The 14,264-nt window shown below is 58.9% G+C and overlaps 1 protein-coding gene across 1 annotated transcript; it reads left to right on the forward strand.

The window, feature by feature from the left end:
- Nucleotides 1-4,483: 4,483 nt before the first annotated feature.
- Nucleotides 4,484-13,784, forward strand: LOC144946737 (melanocortin receptor 4-like). Its single transcript, XM_078875869.1, has 2 exons — nt 4,484-4,573; nt 11,769-13,784. The coding sequence occupies exon 2, from the start codon at nt 12,174-12,176 to the stop codon at nt 13,200-13,202; it is 1,029 nt and encodes a 342-aa protein (XP_078731995.1). The 5' UTR covers nt 4,484-4,573; nt 11,769-12,173; the 3' UTR covers nt 13,203-13,784.
- The last annotated feature ends 480 nt before the right edge of the window (nt 13,785-14,264 follow it).

Below are 14,264 nucleotides of genomic sequence, written 5' to 3' on the forward strand. Positions count from 1 at the left end.
GCGCGTGTGCGCGCGTGTGTGTGCGTGTGCGCGCGTGTGTGCGCGTGCGCGCGTGTGTGTGCGCGTGCGCGCGTGTGTGCGTGTGCGCGTGTGTGTGCGCGTGTGCGCGTGTGTGCGCGTGCGTGCGCGTGCGCGTGTGTGTGCGTGCGCGCGCGTGCGCGCGTGTGCGCGTGTGTGCAGAATGGTTCGTCCAGTTAACGTGTTGAGTTCCGAACCGCGGTTGCGCGAGTTCGATTCCTGCTCACGAACAACATGGGTGACGATTATATAAACGAATATATTAACTAATATATTAACGAATATATAAACTAATATATTAACTAATATATAAACTAAGATATAAACTAATATATGAACCGGGCCTAGGCCTCTCCTAGGTTGACTCAGCCTTAAATGAGTACCTGCTACGGGGTGTAAACAGCATTGGTGGGGAGACAAAGGCGGCCGTGCGTAGTGCGGGTACCCAGCCCCTTGTGTGCCGTCTTCGGCCTTCATAGGGGCGAAGACGGCACAGTATGTTTAAAGGCTATAGGGGTGAACTTTGTCTTTATTTTATAATGCGTATCCACCAACGCACGAAGCCTGCCACGGCTAAAAATATCCTCGACATCGGCGCATCACGTCGCTAATGGGAGACGGTTCGTGTGCACTCGGCAAGGCAGGGCTTCAATTGAGCAGAGAGGCTGTCAAGAGCTGAGCTGCGGACAATGCACTCCACCTTCATTTCGAGAACGGGGTCCTGGCGGGAGAGTGTGAGTTTGGGCGACCGGAGAAGAATCTGGCACGAGGAACTCGGGGGCCTCACTTCAACGCCTCCTTCAAGGTCTGCGTGCACATCTGCCAAACGTGTCACGAAATGCACCGCACGTTACTTAATTTGGAAACCCGCGTCGCAAACATCGCCTCGTACTGGCAGACCGACGCACCACTCGCAGCTCGGTGCTGCCCGCCACTTGTGACACATGTCGCAGAGTCCCCTCGGCTCGACATGCCGGAGGGCATTGGAATGGCTGTGATGAAGAGTACCTTTCAAGGTCGACTTCGTTCAGCCAGGTGATAACTCAGGAGGCCAGGATGTGTCTCGTTTGCAATCGTGAAGGAATGAGTGGGCGAGTTCACGAGTGAGTGAATGGGTCAGTGAAAGGGTAGGTCAGGGAATGAGTGGGTGGGCGAGTGAGTGAATGGGTGAGTGAGATGGTCGGGGAATTGATCAGTGGGCGGGTGAGTGATTGAGTGACATGGTGGGCGAATGGGGAAAATGATCCATCAAAACAACAAAAGCAAACGAAACCAAAGGGAAAAGGCAGCGAATACAAATCAGCTCAAAAGCAACTGCGGTGTCGCGTTACAAATCGAAACTATTTGCACGAGCCGAGCGTGGGTCTCGGGGAGACTATTTTTGAGACTGATAGTCGTACAATGTACACAGAAACAGTAACCAGATACAGAGTGCGAATGTGTAAACACACGCGGAGCATGTGTGTCAAACGAAGGCGTCCTGAACACGCGAGGCGTCATGTGCGGCAGCACCACGTGCATGTCACGGCAGGACTCAATATATACAGACGGTATTTTATGCTGTGTTCCAGTATGATATACTGTGTTTGTAAAGTTACACTCGTGTACAGCATAGTCCTTTGGTTATCCACTGCTGGATGAACACCTCCGCGTGCCACTTGGGTCATGGGGTTCTTTGACCATACTTCACCACGCTCTGCCTGTACGGATTGATTCAGGGGGGCGAGGTGTCTCTCGCCCTCCTGATGTTGGCCGTGAGCGTGATCTCACCAACTCGGTTCTTAGGGGCGTTGCGCTAACCACTCCGCCACCGCTCCGCCACCGCTCCACCCCTATGTGTAATACTGACGTGTTATATATAATACTAACAAGTTATATATAATACTAACAAGTTATATATAATACTAACAGGTTATATATATAACCTGTTCAGACGTGTGGGTGAGTGAGAGGCGGTCTATCCATTCAGGGCAAGTGCATGCGGCGTCTGTGTACACAGTGTGTACTGTGTGTGTGTACACACAGTGTGTACTGTGTGTATACACTGTGTACTGTGTGTGTACACACTGTGTGTGTACTGTGTGTACACTGTGTACTGTGTACTGTGTGTACACTGTGTACTGTGTGTGTACACTGTGTACTGTGTGTGTACACACTGTGTGTGTACTGTGTATACACTGTGTACTGTGTGTATACACTGTGTACTGTGTACTGTGTGTACACTGTGTACTGTGTGTGTACACACTGTGTACTGTGTGTGTGTACACACAGTGTACTGTGTGTACACACTGTGTGTGTACTGTGTGTACACTGTGTACTGTGTGTATACACTGTGTACTGTGTGTACACTGTGTGTGTAGTGGATAGCGGTCAGCGCGCGGCGCTACCAACCCGGCCGCCCGAGTTCGATTCCCTCTATGGGCCAACAAAGAGCTGGTCCTGGGCCTCTCCTAGGTCGACTCAGCCTCAAATGAGTACCTGGTGCGATGCGTAAACATCGCCACTGGGGAGACAAAGGCGGCCGGGCGTGGTGTTGGCCAGCCACCCCCTCGTGTGCCGTGCCGGCCTTTATAGGTGCTCGCTAACAGCACTTGCCCCGACAGTCTGTGAAGGCTACACGGGGGATCTTTGTCTTTGTACACAGACACACGCACACGCCGTGTACTCGCTGGTTGGACTCACACCGTGACGCCCCCGACTCACCCCCCCCCCGCCCCCCCCCCTTGTCCCCCCCCCCGCCCCCAGGGGTCACGCGCGTCGCTTTACGCGAGTTTGTGAAGTCGCGTTCCTGAGACTCGGGGGGGGGCGGGGAGGGAGTTGGTCGGGGGCTAGGGGGGGAGTGGAGGTGAGGGTGGGGGCTAGGGGGGGAGTGGAGGTGAGGGTGAGGGCTAGGGAGGAGTGGAGGTGAGGGTGGGGGCTAGGGGGGGAGTGGAGGTGAGGGTGGGGGCTCCGGGGGGAGTGGAAGTGAGGGTGGGGGTGAGGGGGGAGTGGAGGTGAGGGTGGGTGCTAGGGGGGGAGTGGAGGTGAGGGTGGGGGCTAGGGGGGAGTGGAGGTGAGGGTGGGGGCTCGGGGGGGAGTGGAGGTGAGGGTGGGGGCTAGGGGGGGAGTGGAGGTGAGGGTGGGGGCTAGGGGGGGAGTGGAGGTGAGGGTGGGGGCTAGGGGGGGAGTGGAGGTGAGGGTGGGGGCTAGGGGGGGAGTGGAGGTGAGGGTGGGGGCTAGGGGGGAGTGGAGGTGAGGGTGGGGGCTAGGGGGGGAGTGGAGGTGAGGGTGGGGGCTCGGGGGGGAGTGGAGGTGAGGGTGGGGGCTAGGGGGGAGTGGAGGTGAGGGTGGGGGCTAGGGGGGGAGTGGAGGTGAGGGTGGGGGCTAGGGGGGGAGTGGAGGTGAGGGTGAAGGCTAGGGGGGAGTGGAGGTGAGGGTGGGGGCTAGGGGGGGAGTGGAGGTGAGGGTGGGGGCTCGGGGGGGAGTGGAGGTGAGGGTGGGGGCTCGGGGGGGAGTGGAGGTGAGGGTGGGGGCTAGGGGGGAGTTGAGGTGAGGGTGGGGGCTAGGGGGGAGTGGAGGTGAGGGTGGGGGGCGAGGGGGGGGAATGAGGTGAGGGTGGGGGCTAGAGGGGAGTGGAGGTGGGGGCTAGGGGGGAGTGGAGGTGAGGGTGGGGGCTAGGGGGGAGTGAGGTGAGGGTGGGGGCTAGGGGGCAGTGGAGGTGAGGGTGGGGGCAGTGGAGGTGAGGGTGGGGGCTAGGGGGGCTAACGGGATTGGGGGGTGGGGGTTGGGGTGTTCTGGGCTTTTGATGGGTGGGGGCTAGGGGAGTAAAGTTGGGGGTCTACGGGAGTGGGGGGTTTTGGGTGGGTGGGGGGCTATGGGATGAGGGTGCAGGTGGCAGAAGGCTGGCGGGGGGGGGGGCTGAGCGAGCCGGTCTAGTGACTTGCTGCGTGCCCGGGGCCCCCACCACCTCCACCACCACCACCACCTCCACCACCACCTCCACCATCCCTCACGCTGCCGCCAATCTCCTCGAGGGCTCCGCGCTCATCAGCAGCACCGTCGTCATCACCACCACAACCACCACCATCATCATCATCCACCTCAGCGCTCAGCGGAGCCGCGTCTCAAAATAGCAGCCGCCCGCGGCGCGGCAGCCGCATTCATCAACCGAGAGCGAGAGAGAGGGGGGGGGTAGCGGGGGCGGAGTGAGAGAGGGGGGGGGGGCGAGAGGGGGGGGGGGCGAGAGGGGGGGGGCGAGAGGGGAGGGAGCCACCCCCACCCCCCGCGCTGTCGTCGACCCGAGGAGAGCGCGAGCTGCTTGCGATTCAGAGAGCCGCGTCGCGCACGGAGGTCCACGCCATCTTAGCGCTCGCGAGTGCGGCGGGGAGAACGCGAAGGGTTCGTTCGTGGACCCGGGAGCAAGCAGGGCGAGGAGGGGGAGGAGGACGAGAAGGAGGAGGAGGCTGCAGCTGGAGCCACACACACGGACTAGGGAGCACGGGGGAGAGAGAGTGGGCGAGGTGCGTCCGGAGAAGAACGGGATTTGTGTTGGGAGGCATTGGCTGCGACCTCACAGGTGAGGACTTCTGCAGCTCATCATCATCACCAATTACCACTATCATCACTACCACCACCACTATCACCACTATCATCACCACCACCACCACTATCATCATCACCAATTACCACTATCATCACTACCACCACCACTATCACCACTATCATCACCACCACCACCACTATCATCATCACCACCACTATCATCATCACCACAACCACCACTATCATCACCACCACCACCACTATCACCACTATCATCACCACCACCACCACTATCACCACTATCATCACCACCACCACCAATTACCACTATCATCACCACCACCACCACTATCATCATCACCACAACCACCATTATCATCACCACCACCACCACTATCACCACTATCATTACCACCACAACCACTATCGTCATCACCACAACCATCACCACTATCATCACCACCACCACTATCGTCATGATCGCCACGACCATCACGATCATTACCACCACTATCACCACCATTATCACCACCATCGCTATCGTCACAGTTACCACTACCGTCATCATACTCACTGTCATCATCATCACTACCACCATCCTCATCTTCACGATAATTGCCACCACCAATTTCACCATCACCACCATCGCTATCGTCACAGTTACCACTGCCATCATAAGCATCGTTATCACCACTGTCATCACCACCACCACCGTTCTCAATTCATTGATAAAAAAAACAACCTCCCCCATCACTCGCGCCGCATGTCCCCGCTTTTCAACGCAGGGAAATCCCAGACGACAAACAGATCATCGTCACTGGCGTTAGTGGCCGTGAGCGGGAATCGAACTCGGGTCACCGAGTTCATAGCGAAGCGTGCTAACCGCTGCCCCACCGTTCCCCCACAACACCGATACGTGGTCGAGTGTTGCGTGCTCATCACCACCAGCAACGGCCATGGTCAATCCACTGCTGGATGAAGGCTTCCCCAGTCCGTGGCCCGTCTCCTCTGTCGGTGCTGCGACGTTGTAATCTCATCTGGAGCTATGTTTGCACGGAGCGCCTTCACTCGAGGCGCTCCACGTCGCCTGCGACACGATGCCAGAATGGAATGGTGTCGTGGACAGGGGCGTTACAAGGATTGAGAAATGGGTGACAGCGCTCGAGGGGTGCCGAGGGATCACGGAGGGATATGGGAGGGATGGGAAGGAGTGGAGGGGCGAGGGAAGAGGAAGAGAAGGGGGCTGATTTCATCGCGACGTCTCTGGTGGAGGACGTCCTCTCAGACACGCGCTTCCTCTCTCTCCCCTTCCTTTGACTATCACTCCGTCACCAGCCTCGACCGCCTGTGATCACCGTCCCTCTCGTAGCCGCGTGGACACGCGGATTGTCTCGAGTCGTTGTGATGTCTCTCACCTGCGCACCTTCTCCAATCGCGGTTTATTGAATGGGGCGTTTCGTCGCCTGTTCAGGCTGCCTGAATGGAGATGCGAGGGTGTCTGAGTGTGCGAAAGTCCACGGGTCGATACCGGAATACAGAGAACACGAATTAAGTCGTCACAATAGCCAGCGGCGAGGATTGACAATGCCAGTGATTTTGCACACGAAAGCCTCAGGGGGGGGGAGGGAGCGAGAGAATTTAGAGATAATTAACAACATACCCAACACATTCGTCAATTACGATGCGTGGATAAATACAGGGTGAATAAATATGCTAATTTTTTCTTGATATGCAAATTATTTTGTCAAGGCGCCCTTCCCCCCTCCATCCCAGCTTCAATAGTCGCTCCAAGCCTGGGGCGTGTCATTCAGACTCTGTCTTCTCGACAGACCTGTTCTCCGCCTGAGGACGTATGCTTGCGTTGTGGCCGAAACGTCGTGAGAATTATTTTATTATGTTTTATTTTATTATTTTATTATTTCCATTCTACGTGACTTTACCGAAAGAACCAAGAAGATAAATACAGGGTGCTTCAAAAAATGTTTACACTTATATGGGACTGTCGTTTTTATTGAAGAAAGAACTGATAATACTACGCTGTAGCATGATAACAATTGTCATGTTAATAGCTTTAAAGAGTCTAAGAGTCTGCCCCACTCGTTCGCCATCGTTGTCAACGCGTGCCTGGAATTTTCTCCAGGTGGTTTCCAGAGCCCGCAGGAAGCAGCACATTTCTCGTGGTGTTGTTGCAAATTCTCCGAAGTGTTCACATTTTTTTGAAGCACCTTGTATATAATGGGCGACGTCTCGTGCAACGACCCTTCCTTTGTATGCTATGAAGAAGGGTAATTGCCCGAAACGTCGCCTAGTATATATGTTCACGTGAAGGCCACACGATGTCACCGATGGACGTGTTGATGTTGTTGTTGCTGTGCTTGTGCACCACGGCCAACGCAGCAAGATCCCCAGATAATAATTTGTCTTGGTGAGATGGTAACGCTCAAAGCTCCGCGCGGGTATTTTGAGGAATCTTGACGAGTCGCGAGATTTGTACTCAGGGGGACCCCTGCTCCATGGGGATGCTTTGGCCATGGAGCCCCACTCGTGATAGAGAGTTTGGCTTCGTGTGTGAGGAAGGAATTGGAGACCCCGGAGAACACCCGGCACCGCGCTGCCGTGTACGAGCGGGACAGACTCAGCACTGTCACCCCGCAACCTACAGCACCTGGCAAGCCCTGGTGACACGTTGTCTCCCTCGCCTTGTACGCAGGAGGTCGTAGGTCCGGTCACTGACCCTGACGATGCCTGTTGTATATTTGGAGTTCGAACGTTCTCTCCGTGTCTCTCCCCGTGGTGATCGCGTGGAATATTCTCCCATCCACATTTAGAATCAACATGTCTTTAGATGATTTTTCTGCTCCGAGAAATTCCCACGTCTGACGACGATATCAGCCACTGTGACGAGTTATCATCACGTGTGGCCAGGTCGCCTCTGATAAAGAGCCGATAGCTTAGTGGACTTTACCTGGCAACATAAAATAGTTTCGTTCTTAGATTGATTTAAGCGAGCTCAAGTTCCTGCTTAGCTTACGGAGGTGATTCGAGCCCGTAGCGTTGCAATCGAGAGGCTTTTGCGCGCAAGACGCAGCTCCCATCGGCTCCGAGTAAAATGACAGTTCCCATATTTTCCCAGTGAAGGGTCAAAGGAGTCTCATGGCTCCTTCAATGAGGGTCCTGCCGGCGACGTTTGGCCAAGGTCTCGCCCCAGCGGCCGTCATCCCTTCGTCGCGTCCAATCCCGCCGATTCGTCCCCACGCGTGTCGCGTTCCCCGAGCCACGCGTCGCGGGTTGCCGACTCCGGGACGCGGGTCACGCGCACGCAGCGATGGGCGCGCGCGTCCGTGGTGCGTGGCGACCGGTAGGGGGTGGGGGGGGGCACCGCATCTCGTCCTCGACCCTTCCCGGTTCAGGGTTTTTTTTCGCTTTCTCTCTCCCAGAACGAGTTTAATTCTGGGCGCCAGACGATCGTCGCCTTCTCTCAGCGAGGTCTCCGCGTCGCCTTTTAAACCGCGTTGGGGGGGGTCGGGGGGTGCCGGTAGTGGGGGGCGAATCGGCCGTCGTCGAGTCGGCACCAAGACGTGGGTCGGTGGAGCTGAATGCCGAGAAAGGGGCCTCTGTTGTCACGAGGGCCGTGAGCGAGGGTGTCCCCGTGAAGCTACTCGACAGGGAAGGGCTCTCGGGGGGTAGAAAGGCGACTTCCTTGGCCACAAACCAAAGAGGCGAAAACGTGGTGTGTGATGTGTGTGATGTGTGTGGTGTGTGTGTGAGCGTGGTGTGTGTATGGTGTGTGTTTGTGGTGTGTGGTGTGTGTTTGTGGTGTGTGTGTGTGAGAGTGGTGTGTGTGTGTGGTGTGTGTGGTGTGTGTGGTGTGTGAGCGTGGGTGTGTGTGTGTTGTGGGGAGCGGTAGTGTAGCGGCGACCTTGGTTCGATTCCCGCTAACGGCCAACACCAGTGACGATTATCTGAATCGCTACTGGGCCTCCACTAGGTCGACTCAGCCTCAAATGAGTACCTGGTTCGGTGTGTAAACATCACCACTGGGGAGACAAAGGCGGTCGGGCGTGGTTCTGGCCACCCACCCCCTCGTGTACCGTTCCAGCCTTCATAGGTGCTCGCTATCAGCACTTGCCCCTACAGTCTGTAAAGGCTATACGGGGGATCTTTCTGGTGTGTGTGTGAGCCGTCGATCTGTGCCTCCGTCCCGCCGCCACCACCATCTCCGTTCCGCTGCACGATGCGGAGACCATCGTTCACTCAGCTGGTGAGAAGACAGCAAGGGGGGGGGGGGCTGCTTTATGAACGGTGCCGAGCAGCGGGGTCGTGATGGCGTGAACCCGCGCACCCCGTGCGGTCCATTCCAGCGGCACTGAAGATCGACAGCCACGATCAGCAGCGACCTTTGAACTCTCTCCCAAAGCCAGATCGAGCTTATTCATGCACCAGTTCCGTTCATCCGATCCTCCATCTGTCCATCGGTTTGTCCCTCCATCCCTCTGCCCGTCTTGTCGGTCTGATTGGCAGTCTGTCCGCCTGTGCCATGGGGTCACGGTGACTCTCGTAAAGATGACGCAGTGCACATTAAATGCTGGTGTAGAGTTGCGTCGCTATTGGGGGGTGGGGGGGGGACTTGACCGAGAGAGAATTGATGGGAGGGAGTTCTGCCCACAAAAAAACAATTGGGATACGAAAACCCAGAGCGGCAATAATTTTGAGTTGAAATTATACGCGAATTCGATTTAGCCCCAGCAGCTGCCCCCCAGTAGCCCCCCGTACTGCCACCAACACGCTTCCTAGAACGCGCACAGGGCCCTCCAGGGTGTGCGCCCCCCCCCCCCTCCCGCAAAGTGCGGGGCCCGGGACGGTCGCCCCGATTCGACGTGACCCTAGGCGACGGCTCCGAACACGCGTGTTGCTCAGGGGTTTACTCATTCGGTGCCGAATGCGGGAATAGTTTTCACCCAACACGTTTAGAGCAGCGCCGACGGCAAACCAAGACTGCCGCATTCCCCTCGTCTTGACCCGGCCACGTCGGTCAACGTGAATGCGGCTCGGTCGTGGGCTCGACGTTCGTGGAGGTTTTGTCGGCTCCCCTCGACGTCGATGTCGCGAGGCGTCGCTGATCCTACGCTCTGGAGGCGGCGGTTGGCGGATCACGTTCAGAGCCGTGGAGCTCACAAAGCAGCCGGGCTGCCACGTGGCCAGGTGACGGCAGTGCAGCGAGCGGCTTCGTGAACCCATCTGTGCGGACCGATGGGTGTCACCCCCCCCCCCCCTGTATGGGTGATCGGTTCTCTCCGGGGTCCTTCGATATCCTCCCATACGGAGCCAAGGTCTCACAGAAGAAGTTCGAGTCCGGCACCGATTCAGATATACGATTGTTGGCCGTGATCATGAATCGAACTGAGGTCTCCGGGTTCTTAACACAGTGTGCCAACCACTGTGCCACCGCTCCAACCCTTACAAAGAGCTCGCCAATTAGGTGGTCGGCGGCGCCGCGTCGCGTTGCAAGAGCCGCGCTCTCCGGTGATGGTTCATAGAAGCTGGGAGCCAGGCTCCGTGGGGTGGTGCAGGGGAGGGGTGCGGGGGAGGGGTGCGGGGGAGGGGTGCGGGGGAGGGGTGCGGGGGGAGGGGTGCGGGGGAGGGGTGCGGGGGAACGTGCGCAGAATGCAGCACGAGATGTTTGCGTGGGCAGAGTCCCAGCGGCACAGAATCTCACTCCCCCCCTCCTCTCATCCCCTCTCCCCCCCACTCATCCCCTCTCCCCCCCCTCTCATCCCCTCTCCTCCCCACTCATCCCCCCCCCACTCATCCCCCCCCACTCATCCCCTCTCCTCCCCCACTCATCCCCACTCCCCCCACTCATCCCCTCCCCCCCCCCCACTCATTCCCTCTCCTCCCCCCTCATCCCCTCTCCTCCCCCCTCATCCCCTCTCCTCCCCCCTCATCCCCTCTCCTCCCCACTCATCCCCTCTCCTCCCCACTCATCCCCTCTCCCCCCCCCCACTCATCCCCTCTCCTCCCCACTCATCCCCTCTCCTCCCCCACTCATCCCCACTCCCCCCACTCATCCCCTCCCCCCCCTCCCCCACTCATTCCCTCTCCTCCCCCCTCATCCCCTCTCCTCCCCCCTCATCCCCTCTCCTCCCCACTCATCCCCTCTCTTCCCCCCTCATCCCCTCTCCCCCCACGCATCCCCTCTCCCCTCCTCTTCCTCCGCTCTCCTCCCCCGACCCCTTTGCTCCTTCACGTTCAATGCCGGGTGCGACCGGGGGGGGGGGGGGGCGGGGGGTTGTGGGACCAATAGGTGCCTCCCTCTCCTTCGTGTGCTCGGTCCCCTATGGGGCACCACGACGGGAGGCCTGCCCACCCGTAGCCCCAACGTGAACTGCTAAAAGAGTTCAACACACGAACAGGGAGTGTCGTGAGTTGATGGTTTTGGCTGTACACAAAAAGCACCACCCATCACGTTTCCGTCTGGTTCTGGGCATAATTTATTTGGATCAAGGATCAGGTTCGGCTGCTACGCAAGGAACATTTCCACCCCGTGGGACTGGCGGGAGAGCGTCGCCACACAGTACCGGACTATCCCAGTAGCACAAGTAGCTACATGTGTAGTAGCTACATGTGTAGTAGCTACATGTGTGTCGTAGCTACACGTGTAGTAGCTACATGTGTGTCGTAGCTACACGTGTAGTAACTACACATGTAGTAGCTACATGTGTAGTAGCTACATGTGCGTAATAACTACACGATCTAGTAACTACACATGTAGTAGCTACATATGTAGTAGCTACATGTGTGTAGTAGTCGGTACCATGCGGTACATTCACTCCACAACAGCAGCATCAACGTCGTCGTGATCCCCCGGTGATCGCGGATCAGGGGCCGTCCATAAATGACGTCACGCGATTTTGGACGATTTTTGACCCCCCCCCTCGTCACAAAAAGTCGGACCCCCCTCAAATATGACGTCACAAAGCTCTGACCCGCCCCCCCCAAAACCATATTTCGATTTTGAAAATAAAACATGTTTCAAATCGCTTTAAACTATTGTCTTTGTAGTGCGTATTTAATGTGGTGCTGGACTCTGATGTTGTAGGAGTGTTGTTATAACAATTATATATTTATTTATAAATTTGCGCATTTTGATGTGACGTCACATTTCTTAAACCCTCCCCCCCCCTCGTCACACATCGTCACAAATGTCTGACCCCCCCCCCCCCCGCTAGGTGCGTGACGTCATTTATGGACGGCCCCTCAATGGGGCGACCAGGACCCCCGATCCAGACCCTTTGAGGGCCCCCCGCTAGCTCGCAACTCGGCGTCCGATGCTCCGAGCCATTGGCAGGAGGCCGGGGTCGACGGGACCGCTGTCCACCGCACCGCTGTCCGCGAGCACATCGCCGCGAGGCGTCGAAGAGATCGGTGTCCAACACAGCGGCGTCCACCGGACAGGTGTCAACCACAGCGCGCGCCGCGCTCCTGTCCACCGCACGGAGTCTGACCGCGAGCAGCGCGGTGAGTCGTGAGCCCGCGACGATGCCCGTCCGGCCCGGCAGGACTCCCCCCTCCGCGTCTCCCCGGCGGCGCCGCTAGCGCCGCCAGCGCCGCCGCCTCGGCTCCGGCGGGCGGCCATGAGCTACCCTCGCGCCATGACCTTCTCGGCGGGCGGAGTCGGCGGCGTCGTCAACAACCACCACCATGGCGCCAACCACCAGGGGGGCGGCAATCACTCGGGCCACGGCAACGCGACGGGCGGAGGCCACGGGCGGCCGTGCGAGCAGGTGCTCATCCCCATCGAGGTGTTCCTCATCCTGGGCGTGATCAGCCTGCTGGAGAACATCCTGGTCATCACGGCCATCCTCAAGAACAAGAACCTGCACTCGCCCATGTACTACTTCATCTGCAGCCTTGCGGTGGCCGACATGCTCGTGAGCGTGTCCAACGCGTGGGAGACCATCATCATGGCGCTGCTGCAGAACGGCTCGCTGGCCATGCAGGAGGACACGCTCAAGCAGATGGACAACATCATGGACTCGATGATCTGCACCTCCGTGGTGGCCTCCATGTGCAGCCTGCTCGCCATCGCGGTCGACCGCTACGTGACCATCTTCTACGCGCTGCGCTACCACAACATCATGACGGTGCGTCGCGCAGCCTCCATCATCGGGGCCATCTGGGGCACGTGCACGCTCTGCGGCGTCATCTTCATCGTCTACTCGGACAGCACGGCCGTCATCATCTGCCTCATCACCATGTTCTTCACCATGCTGGTGCTCATGGCGTCCCTCTACGTGCACATGTTCATGCTGGCGCGGCTGCACGCCAAGCGCATCGCCGCCCTTCCCGCCAGCGGCATCATCCAGCACAAGACGAGCATGCGTGGCGCCATCACGCTCACCATCCTGCTGGGGGTGTTCATCGTGTGCTGGGCGCCCTTCTTCCTGCACCTCATCCTCATCGTGTCGTGCCCGCGCAGCCCCTACTGCGTGTGCTACATGTCGCACTTCAACCTCTACCTGGTGCTCATCATGCTCAGCTCCGTCATCGACCCCATCATTTACGCCTTCCGCTCGCACGAGATGCGCCACACCTTCAAGGAGATCGTCTGCTGCTACAGCGGCTCGCTCTACTGCGCACTGCCGGCCACGTGGAAGTACTGAGGCCCGCTCGAGGCCCGGAGCGAGCGGCGTGCGTGCGACGAGGGTGAGGGGCGCGGGTGGGGTGGGAGGATCGCTGCGACCCACCACCACCACCACCCCCACCACCACCACCCCGGTCTAACACTCTGCGTGCGAGTAACACAAACCCGGGGTCCTGCGACTCGTCGCGCAGCTTCTGCCTGCGAGTTAATTTATTTCGCTGGTCAATCGATCGGCGTCTCGGCTGCCTGCGAGAGACAGCGAGAGAGAGGAGTGTGGCGGGAGTGTGCGGGTTGTTGGGGACTCCGACAGAGGCTGCGGCTGCGCCTCCACACACACGGCCCTGGCCGGATCGAGGGCCGGACCTGGCAGGCCCTGGAACCCGCGCGAGGCTGGCCGGAGGGGCACTCCGCTGGCCCGAGCGGTGACCCCGCGGGGCACGAGGAGAGGGCCGCTCTCCCGGGGCCCACGGCAGGGAGGGAGCGTTCCCCGGTGCGAGGGTCAGGCTCCCCACGCAGGCAGCCCCGCTCGCACCGTGTACACGCGCGCGTGCGTGTTGTCGCTTGGTCATTGTGGTGATAGAGACGCCTTCAAGTAGACGGTGGGAGGCCGGAGGAGGGGATGAGGATGGGGGGGGGGGATGGGGGGGTTATTAATGAATGTCGTCGTGTGGATCCGCGCCTGTCGCCGGAGAGTGCCGAGGCGCGGGTGCAGCGCACGGCGCGCCGCCGGCGTCTTCGCCCGCACCTCCTTGGGGCTGTGCGCGCGCTAGCGGGAGGAGGGACACGACCAGAGGAGCGAACGCGGTTCCAGCGCCGAGGAGGGGCGAGTGGTTTGGCGGTGGAGTCAAGTGAGCAGGGGAACATGAGCTCCTCCCCTGGACTAACCAGCCAGACGACCACCAGCCCCCAAGACCTCTCGAGCCCTCACTAACAAGCCAAATATATATCATACTATATTACTAGCCCTACCTCTCACCATTGCCAGTTAGTCACTGGCACGAACGCATCTGGAGCCGACCATCCGCTCGTGCTGACAACCCAACGAGCCCCGCACCATGCCCGCGCTCTCTCTGCAGCTGAC

The sequence above is a fragment of the Lampetra fluviatilis genome, chromosome 42, assembly GCF_964198595.1.
Source record: "Lampetra fluviatilis chromosome 42, kcLamFluv1.1, whole genome shotgun sequence".
Taxonomy (NCBI): Eukaryota; Metazoa; Chordata; class Hyperoartia; order Petromyzontiformes; family Petromyzontidae; genus Lampetra; species Lampetra fluviatilis.

Coding starts and splice junctions, on each gene's coding strand:
- LOC144946737 (XM_078875869.1), top strand. CDS start 12,174: ATGAGCTACCCTCGCGCCATGACCTTCTCGGCGGGCGGAGTCGGCGGC.